Here is a 10172-nt window from a genome sequence, read left to right on the forward strand (position 1 = left end):
ATCCAGAAGAGACTGGGGCAGAGCCTGGGGCAGTCCAATTTAGACAGAACAGAACAGACCCCTCACATCCTGGCTCTACCAGACAGGGCTTCTCACCAGGTGGGACATACAGCCAAGTGCTAGCTGGTTGTTAAATTTTTAGGAATTTTGTGACCTATTGTTACACACAATCATGACTAAAAATTAAACTTTTTACTAAATTAATTACTAAAAATTCCAATTAAATAATTGCATTAAAATAAATGTAATCATACTCAAAACTCATCACTTCCTATTTTATTATACTTTACTAGCTGGGGATCTTCCTCAGAGTTCTGCTCTTGCCTTCCCAGCAGAAGGCCACACTGCTGTCTACCCTGTGACTCCCACTACTTTATATTCCGGGTCAAGGAGCTAGAGAATGTGGCTTTGGGTGCCAGACAGACATGGCTGGGCTTACACCTTGTTCTGTCACTTGCTGGCTGAGAGGCCACGGCCAGGTGACTTAACTTGTCTGTGAGTGCCACAAGGACAGGGACTCAAGTAAGATACATCTCCAGAAAAACCCTAGTGCCCAGCCCAGGGCACAGAATCCACAGAGCCTTGGTCCTCTGCCTCCTCTCCTCATCCAGCTGCATGAACTTAGACAAGTCAGTCACACCATCTGTGCCTGTTTCCTGCTCTGTGAAATGGGACTGGGCTCATGCAGCTGGCAGGAGTGTGGCAGATTGAAAGCAGTTCCATCTGCCTTCTGAGGACAGTTCTGGGCACTGGAAAGGAAATGAAGGCTAAGATTTCAGCGGTCCCTCCAGGAGTGAGTCAGCCAACCCGTGGCTCCTCCTGAGTCAGCCTCAGCCCATTAGAGCCCCAGATCCTGACTTTCTCCAGCAAAGCTTAATGCTTGTCACCTCCATCACCACCGCTCTCCGCAATGCCTTCTCCATGGAGGGGCCAGAGTAATCTTACAAGTACTCCAAACCATGCCACTCCCCTCTAACACCCTCCTGAGGTTTCCCCCTGCAGATAGATCAATCCCAGCCCCATAATTCCACCTCCCAGGTCCCATGGGATCTGGCTCTTGGCTGTGTCTCTTACATCATGCCCTATCCCCCAACCCCCTACCCCGATCCGGTACCACCCTCCCTCCAGCTACACTGCCTTCTGGCTCTTTTGAGAATATATCAAGCCTGTTCCTGCCCCAGGGCCTTTGCAAGGAACTTGAGGTTCCTCCTGCCTGGAATTTTCTTCCCCTTCATCTTTGTGGGTTTTAAAAATTGTGATAAAATACACACAACATGAAGTTTACCATTAATGACATTAGGTACATTCACAGCCTTGTGCAACTATCACTACTCTCTAGTTCCAGAAATGTGTCATCACTGCATAAGAAGACCTCATACCTATTAATCAGTCACTCCCCATTTCTCCCTCTCCCTAGTCCCTCAATACACTAATTAACTTTTGTCCCTCTATAGATTTGCCTATTCTAGACATTTCATATAGATGAATTCATATAATATGTGGTCTTTTTTGTCTGGTTTCTTTCACTTAAAATCGTGCGGGTTTTTTGTGGGGGAGGGCATAGCTCAGTGAGAGTATGCGCCTAGCATGCACAAGGTCCTGGGTTCAATCCCCAGTACCTCCATTAAAAACAAACAAATAAATAAGTAAACCTAATTACTCCCTCAAAAAAAAAAAAAGATTAAGAAAAAAGAATAAACAGATCTTTTAAAAATAAAATTAAAATAAAGATAGGAAAAAAAGTGTTTTCAAGGGTCATCATGCTATAGCACGAATCAGTACGTCATTTCTTTTTATGCCATTGTATTTCCCCTTCATCTTTACAATCCTCATGCCTTCTTGTCATGCAGATCACAGCCTAAGTGCTACCTCTTCAGGGAAGCTGTCCCTGACCACCCTTTGTACATCATCTTGGCCCATACTAATTTCCTTCCAAACTGGTCACTGTTTGTAATGGTTGTAGACTTCTCATTTACCTTGTTAAGCCATGGAACCAGGGATGCCAATGCCATCATCTAACTCAGAACAGATTCAGCCCCGGATTTAGACAAGGACTTCCTGACTGTAGGAGCCTGAGCGGGTCATGTTAATTCCCTGAAGCACAGCCTTCTCATTTGTCAACTGGGAATAATGATTGTGTCTACTTCATGAGGTTGTTGGAGGATTATTATCAGAAGCAGTAGCAGTAATAGTAATAATACACAGTACTGTCTTTATAAAGATGTCCCCTCACTCATACATGAGAAATTACTGCATTCCTTTGGAGAAAAAAATTTTTTTAATCTCATGGGCCTCACAACCTAGGTAACTGATCTGATTTCCCCTTTCCCACTGGCTACTAGAAAGCCTAGGGGGATAAGTTTGTACTCTGCGCCTTTCCTTAGAACGTGGGAGTACTTTTTGGCTGATTTTAAACTTAACCTGCTGCTCTGAGAGCTCACTTGCCAAATTTCATGGACCTATGTCTGCCACCTGTCTGGAATGAGATGGAGGAAAAACCAGTGAAACAACCATCTTTCCTAGACACAGACTGACAGAATTTGTTGAAAGCAGAATGAGGCGTAGTTGCAACCACTGTCTCTCCTTGTGTAAATCTTTCTCTCATTCTCTGGAGATTTCATTCCCAGATCTTGCACAGCTACTTTGTTTCTTTGATGAGAGCAAGTTGCTTGGAAGTAAAGTCTGAATTTGCATCTATTAGGGTTCCCAGCATCCAACAGAAGCTGGTACACAGAAGACCTCAGGGAATACAGAATGGATGGATGATGCAAGGAAGAAAGGAAGGAAGGGAGGGGAAAATATGGGTAGGAAAATCTATGTGAATCATGGGTGAGGGAGCAGATAAAGTCATGAATAAGTAAGTGAGTTCTCATTGACTCCTCACAGCAAACATACAGGAGGCATTCCTATTACCATGATTTTTTCAGATGAGGAAACCGAAGGTTGGAGGAGTGACTGAATGAATAAATGAAGGAGTGAATGGGACAGTGAGTAGGTGAGAGGATAGATGGATGAAGGGGGTGGGGGTGGGGTTCCCTGTGTGTTTCCAGGATGGGCAGCTCTATCCCTGCCCTTGTGTGGACTCACCCCTGGAGGTTCCCTCTTGGGTTCCCGGCCCATGCCCCTGCCCACCCCCAACACGGAGCACCGGGCCAGGCCAGCAAAGTTGCTAAGTATTTATTTGGTCCCAGGAGTGGTGCAGGGATCAGACTGGGGCCAGGAGTGGGTGATCCTATGCAGGGAAAAGGGCACTGGGAGTCAAGGGGATAGTAGGCTGGGGTCACTGATTGTCAAAGCAGAGGGTGGGACCCTGGAGTCGGGGAGGGGAGACTGCCCCCCTCCCCCAGGGGCCCCTGGGGCTTCTGCGTGGTTGGGGAGTTGGCAAGTTATCATGATTGGAGTAATGGAGGGGGAGAAGGCAGGAATGGGTGGGGGTGTTAGCGTTCAGAGAAGGCTTAAATGTGCGCATGGGCGTGGTTTGGGCCAGGAGTCTGGGGTCAGGGCTTGAGGGTGGGGATCAGGGTGCTGGCGGCGGCCTTACTCTGTCAGGGGGCCGCAGAGAGTGCCACTGGGCAATGGGCCGCCGGGGATTGGCCAGCATGTCCGCCCAGTGCCGCAGGCCAGCCCCACCGGCTGCGGCTCCTACGGCCACCCTCCCGATGGCCTCGTTCTTGCCCAGCTTGTCGTAGTCCAGCACAGTCAGCTCCACCTGGACCTTCTGCGGTGGGCAGGGGAGGAGGAGGAGACCAGAGAGTGGGGTGAGGAGGCACGGGGAGACCCTCTCCCCCATAACCACAGTTCTGGGGGGACTCTTGCTAGGCCCTGGGCTAAGGCTTCACCTGGAGCTCGGGCAGGGCGGGGGTGGGAAGTGAGAGGGGCCGCGTGTCCTGCAGTTGGTTAGACTGATGCTCGGGGGTCTTTCTGGGATCAGATTTCAAGAGATAAACCTTCAGGGCCCCTGCTGCTCTGGGGTTGTTAGGAGGCTCCTTAAGAGGCAGCCTCCTAAGAGGGGCAAATCTTTAAGACTGTTAAATGGGCAGAGGGGCCAGGCCTTAGGGTTGTGGGGAAGTCTCTTTTTCTCAGTAACCAGAGCACTGGAGTGGGCGGGGCATCCTGGTCCTCAGGAGGAAGCTGACATTGAGAATATAACCAGATCCCCAAGACCTGGCTTCTAGGGTTGCGAAGGAGTCTCCCTTCCCTTAACAACGGGTTTTCTAAGGGCCTGGGACTCTGAGGGGAAAGGGCTGTTCTTGCAGGGGCTCTGGGCAGGTCTGGGCTCACCTGGACCTGGTCACAGGGCACCTCGAAGCTGAAGGCCTCGTTGTAATAGGGGTTCAGAGTGTTCTTCTTGATGGTTGTTTTCTTCTTCCGCACCTTTTTGCCGCCCTGCAGCAGGTGGACCTTGACATATGGATCTGGGGAGAGGGAGGAGGAATTTTATAGTCCGCTCTCTGCTGAGTCCAGGGGAATCAGACTGAGGGGAATGCATGAGGCTCTTCTTTGGAAGAACATAGAGACACCATATGCACCCCTCAGGACTCCCTCTCTGTACCAAAATCGAATCTATATCCTCCATGGCAGACTGGGCCTTCCTCTTCCCTAAGGGACCCTCAGGGCCCAGAAACTGCCAGAACCTCCCCCGCCCACCACCACCACCACCACCACCATTTCCTTGCTTCCCACACACCTGACAGCCCTCCTACATCCATCTTCTTCAGGTTTTTAGCCTCCAGGACGATGACGGTGAGCTTCCCGGCCGTGGGAACATAGCGGAGAGAGAAGCAGATGTCGCCTAGTTTCTCTTGCTGGAAGGTGGAGAGGGACCCATCACTGGAGCCCGGGCTCCTCATCCATTCCCTCTGCGAACTTTCTTCCCTCCCCCTAGTCTTGGAATGGTATGGTCCAGAGGTAAGGCCCCAGTGGGACCATCCATGGGGGCCTATCGAGGGGGAGGCGTCCATCTACCGGGAGAGACCTGGGAGCAACTCATCTGCAGCAGGTGAAAGGGCTGGAGCTCGGGGAATCCGGGAGGCCTGGGATCTGATTGGCCCGGGGTTGCGGGTGGGCTGGCCCAGCCATGGGGGCGTGGCCACGCGTGCTCACCTCTTCCCTAGGAGCCGCCTGCAGCTCGCGCCAGGCCAGCACTGGGCGCCCCAAGTCCACGGAGCTCATGGGTATCCGTACCTCCCCGATGACGTCGTTGCGGGAGAAGCGGTCGAAGTCGTACACCGCCATGACCAGTACCCTGCCCCCCAGCTCCACGTAGGGGATCTGGGGTGAGGGGAGCGCAGAGAGAGCGCAAAGTGAGAGTAGGAAGTCAGAGGGTGAGGAAGTGGGGCAAAGCACATCCAGATGGAAGGCTAAGAGTCCGGGCAGCGAGGGTCCAAGGGAACGGTTGCGGGGGTGTCCATGGGACCCAAATGGGACCGCCCAAGGACGAATGGAGCAGTCCACGGGTCAGCAGAGCCCCAAAGGGACAACACAGGTTCTTGTGAGAGAGTCCCCAGAGCTGGTAACTGCCACCAGTAAAAGCTGAAGGGATGGATCCCCAATGTTCCAGGGACTGGAGACAGGCTGCCGGGCATGGAGCACTGAAGCCAGGAGCTCACCTTGAAGGCAAAGTTCTCCCCAAAGTGAGGGTTCAGAGTCTGCCGATGCACCCTGGTCTCATGACGCCTCCGTTTGTCTGGCAGCAGGTAAACCCGCACGTAGGGGTCAGAAGAGCCACCTAGATCCAAGGCTGCCAATCCTTCAGCTTGCAGGATGCCCACAAGCAGCTGTACAGCAATGAGGAGGGACCCAGTCTTAGCTTCCCCTCTGGAGCCTCCCACAAGAAGGGGCCAGAACCCCCCCCCCCCCGTCGACACCCACCTGGCCACTCTGGAAATCATAATCCAGTGAGTACTGCAGTCGTCCTAGTTCATGCTTCTCTGCCACCTGCTGCCCTGGCCCAGATGGTGCCGGCTCCAGCTCCTCCACTTCTGGCTGCACCTTAGGGAGCCAGGGGCAAGGGCAGGTGAACTCTTCCCCTGAAAATGGTATCCTCCAGGCACAGAAGCCAAAGGAAACTCACAGATCCCTCCAGCTATAACTAAACACTTGCAAGCTCAGTAGGGTCAATGTTTGATTGGTGATGTCTGCCACAGGCAGGTACTAGCCATGGTAACACACAGTGTGGTATGTTTGTCAATGTTTGATCAGTGATGTCTGCTATGGGTGGGGAACAAACGTGTTGACACACATGCAATGTGTTTGTCATGCTGAGACTAGAAAAAACCTGCGCTGACAGTATCTCATTGTCTACAGGAGGGATGCAGATTTTATTTCACACATTAATGGATGTATTGGGGTGACTGTCCAAATTACCATGTTAATTAGTGATCTTGCCACAGAAAAACATAGAGGAGAAATGAGATATTTACTATATATTTGCCATTCTAAACTAGAACAGCAAAATCAGAAGACTTAACCTAAGTCACCAATTTTCAAAATGTAATGTGAATCAGAATTTCCCTGAGTAGTCTGGTAAAATGCCTTCACTTCAGAGGTTCTGACTCAGTAAGTCTGGTGCAAGATCTGGAATTTGCATTTCAACAAGTACTAGAGGTGATACAGTTGCAGATGGTCTTTGGAGTCACTGGCTTAGGGGACAGGGGGAGACTGGATACCAGGTCCCTTAAGGGCATCCCTTTAAGGGTGCTCATTATAAAAGCTATTTGTTGAGAAGGGAAGAGGTGGAGTCCTAGTTATGGACCACGGACTTGAGGCTCAGGGACGGTCAGTGAATTTCCCAAGGTCACAGAGCTGGTTGTTCTAGGACTCTCTGGCTCCCAGGTGAGCCTCATTCTACTCTGTGTGCAGAGGCCAAAAGCTCAGATACTTGTACCTGTAGCTTTCCATTTTCCACTGCAATGGCCTCTTCCAACTCATGCTTCCTTCAACCTCTCAGGGCTGCCATTCAGCCTCCTTCCTTGTCTCCTTGCCCCAGATCTGCCCTCCACATGGGTTCCAGAGGATTCACCCTAACACTCATGTAACCCTGTCCCTCTTTTGCCCAAAACTTCTGCAGCTCCCAGTCGCCTTCATTACGTGGGCACTACTGAGCCCTCACAGGGTATCTGTACTCTATAACCTAGCTATTGTGAAAAACGACTCTGTTCTCCAAATGTCCCTCAGAACCTGGATGCCAGGCCTCCACACTTGCTCTCCCTTTGAGGTGGAATGTCCTTCCCTCTGCTCTCAGTTACCTCTGAGTCCCTCTGGGTCTCAACACAGAAGTCGCCTCATCTGAGAAACCTCAGGCCCCCTAGGATATCAGGTGGTTTCTCTGTGCTCCCATATGCCCTGTACTGCCTTTAATGTGGCACATACTGTCCTGTATTGTGAATGTCTGTGTGAGTGCCCGACTTCTCCAACAGACTGGAGGTTCTTGTGAATGTCTGGTCCATCTCCAGGCCCCCAGGTCCAGTTTAGGGCAAAATACACAGGGAAGATGAGCCAATAAGGGTAAAGGAGGGATGGGGCAGGGACTGAGGCTGCTGGGCCACTGAGTGGAGCAGGGGTTGCAGGAAGGGGCAGGGCTGAGGGGCTGGGCCAAGCCACACCTTGTCTATGAAACTCCGGCCCAGCTCCTTCACTTCCTGAAGGTGGATCTGGGCTTGGGCCTGGCTCTTCTTGCCCATCCGCCTCCGACAACGCTTCCGGTAGAGACAGAAACAGCAGCTGAAGACGAGGAGGCCTGAGACCAGCACGATTGTGGCCAGGGCCCAGGGGGGCACTGCAGAGGACATGGAAACAGCAAACACTGACGCCCTGAGAAGCAAGCTGGCTGATTCAGTCCGGACTACATGTGTTAGCTGGCCTCGTTTTCCCTCCAACCATGTCCATTCAATTTTATTTCTGTATTTTCTTTCCAACTGATCTCGCCTATAAAGCTATTGGAAGCCCTAAGGCAGGCTGACACCACCTAGATTTTCTTGTTTATTAGTTCCCCTTCCTCTTCTACCCCCATTCTAATTTTTCTGCTCATCCCCTGTGCTTGTAGAAGGCTTAACCCTTCCCTGAGCCTTAGTTTCCCTATTTTGTAAAAAAGGGAAAGGTGGACCTTCCAATTCACCAATCCAAGATTCCATTCTATTCCACACCCCTTGGTCTGGTTATTGATTTTCTTGCAAACCTGTTCCTTTTCCTTTTCATTTAGATTTCAGTCCAGAATTCCGACTATGATGACACCCATATTTTGCAGCCCGCCAGTCTGAATACACCCGCCCGAATCCGCCCCTTGGTAATCCTGACCAGGCTTTCCCTCCGCTTCGCCCCAGGGTCTCGCTCACCAGGACCGTGGCTGATGCGACTCGAGTCTGGAGGCGTGTCCGGCGCTGGAGGCCCGGGTGTTGGGGGCTCCGGGAACATGGCGGCGGGGTCTTATGGTTCTTTCTGCGGAGGCACCCAAGCGCCCTAGCACCCCAACACCCATCCCATGCACCCATTGAGCTCTCTGAACAACAAAGAACTCCAACTCCCATCGGCACCCTGGGCAGCTGGTTGTACAGGACATGGCCAGACGCCGCGAGGCATGCTGGGGGCTGTAGTTTCTTTCTGCGACAGAGGGCGGGGGCTGGGAGTGAATTCCGGGAGCTAGTTCCATCCCAAAGCGACGCCCCCTCCCTCCAAGGCCCCCCAGGAATCCAATTCCGCTCATTTCTGCCCCTTCTCGGCCCTTCCCCAGGGCTTGAACCGGAAGTGGGCGAAGGCGGGCGTGGGAACCAGTGCACCAGGTTGCCCAGAGCAACTGCTGGCTCCGCTAGGGCGGGGTGAAGGCAACGCTGGTTGCCCCGGCAACGGCCTGTTGCCAGGACAACGGGCGGGGCTTACGCACAGAAGCCGGGTCTGGGCGGGGCAAGCTCGTTCTGTTCCCGGACCCGCCTTGGACCCCAGACCCAATACCCGGGACGAGCGAGGGTGGGGAGGAGACGGCCTTGCCCCTCAGTGAATTCGTCCACAGCTGGCTCCTCCCTCCACATTTAGCCCCGGGAGCCAAGACTCAGGCTATCCTCCCTCTCCCATTCTTGTGGGGAATGGGTGGGGGGCTGCCCTGCTGTCTCGACTGGGCCCCGACATCCTTCTCAGCCTGTTAGTCTCTCTCGCGCACCTCGAGCTGTCTTCACACCTGTCCTCGTGACTGCCTCGGCTGCCACTTCTCTCTCGACTCTAAATGGAGGTCTTCCCTATTTCTGTCCGTCTCTCCGTCGGCTTCTCGCGGCTCCTCCGTCTGGGTTGTCTAGTCTCTGCCTGTTGTCTGGTCCCTGTCTCCCGGGATCTCTCACGCTCTCCCCATGCCTACTCCCTTCCTTCTGGTTCTTTGTCTCCACACCTGTCTCCAAATCCCATTCTCCTGTTTCATGCTCCAGCCTTCCCACTCCTTCTGCTAGCAGGTCTCTCCCAGTCTCCCCCCAACCCCCCCCCCCCCACACACACACCATCTCTCTAGGTATGGGAATGAGGATGCGGCTGAGGGAGGGATCCCAGCTGCTCCTACCTGCTCCGCGGCTAGACAGGACCCTCCGGAGAGACAGAGGCGCTGGTCCCGCCCTGACCCCGCCTCTGCACGCAGGTGGGTGGTGCTGTCCTGGGTGCTGATCGCGGAGCGCCGTGGGGCGGGGGCGCGGCCCAACGGAGCTGGGCTGGTGTGAGCGTGTGCGTGTGTATGACTGTGTATGTGTGTGTGTGCGCGCGCGCGTGTTCGGTGGAGACACCCGCCCCGCCCCTTATCCTGCCCCTAGCCTGGAACCACCAGGACGCCCACGGGTATTTATCCTGGTCCAGAAGATTCTCTGCCTTCTAGTCCAGCCACCTGGCATCCAGCCTCCCTCTCCCTACCCGACCCCTCAGTACTGCCCATGGAACCTGGCGCCAGAATATCGGGTTCTAGGACCCAGAAGACCCTCTACGGAGACCCAGGTATTCTGATATCTAGACAGGAGACTAAGCGTGAAATTCTCCAGGAAATCAGCTCCAGACTTCACTCCACCCTCAAAATTCCCCCTCACGCCAGGCCCTGGAGGCAAGCCCCCATGCTCCTAGCTTCAGGGAACCGAGTCCAACCTGCCCAGACTCTGGACCTCCAGCCTTCTCTGACTCAACTGTCCAAACCTACCTTTCTCAGGTGCAAA

The 10172-nt window shown here is 53.2% G+C and overlaps 1 protein-coding gene across 3 annotated transcripts; it reads right to left on the reverse strand.

Annotated features, from left to right (window-relative positions):
• Window positions 1-3162: 3162 nt before the first annotated feature.
• SYT5 (synaptotagmin 5) lies at window positions 3163-9734 on the reverse strand. 3 transcript variants are annotated; one of them, XM_010991478.3, is made up of 9 exons: window positions 9539-9734; window positions 8334-8436; window positions 7605-7777; window positions 5872-5991; window positions 5610-5777; window positions 5104-5271; window positions 4688-4805; window positions 4282-4415; window positions 3163-3718 (listed from the first exon to the last, which is right to left on the reverse strand). In XM_010991478.3, exons 2-9 carry the CDS (start codon window positions 8410-8412, stop codon window positions 3518-3520), a joined length of 1161 nt encoding a protein of 386 aa, XP_010989780.1. In that variant the 5' UTR covers window positions 8413-8436; window positions 9539-9734; the 3' UTR covers window positions 3163-3517. The 3 variants fall into 3 exon arrangements, with proteins under 3 accessions (XP_010989780.1, XP_010989779.1, XP_010989781.1); XM_010991477.3 differs by having other exon boundaries at window positions 8334-8457; window positions 9539-9701; XM_010991479.3 differs by lacking the exon at window positions 9539-9734 and adding an exon at window positions 9152-9430 and having other exon boundaries at window positions 8334-8457.
• Between the last annotated feature and the right edge of the window lie 438 nt (window positions 9735-10172).

The sequence above is a fragment of the Camelus dromedarius genome, chromosome 9, assembly GCF_036321535.1.
Source record: "Camelus dromedarius isolate mCamDro1 chromosome 9, mCamDro1.pat, whole genome shotgun sequence".
Lineage (NCBI taxonomy): Eukaryota > Metazoa > Chordata > Mammalia > Artiodactyla > Camelidae > Camelus > Camelus dromedarius.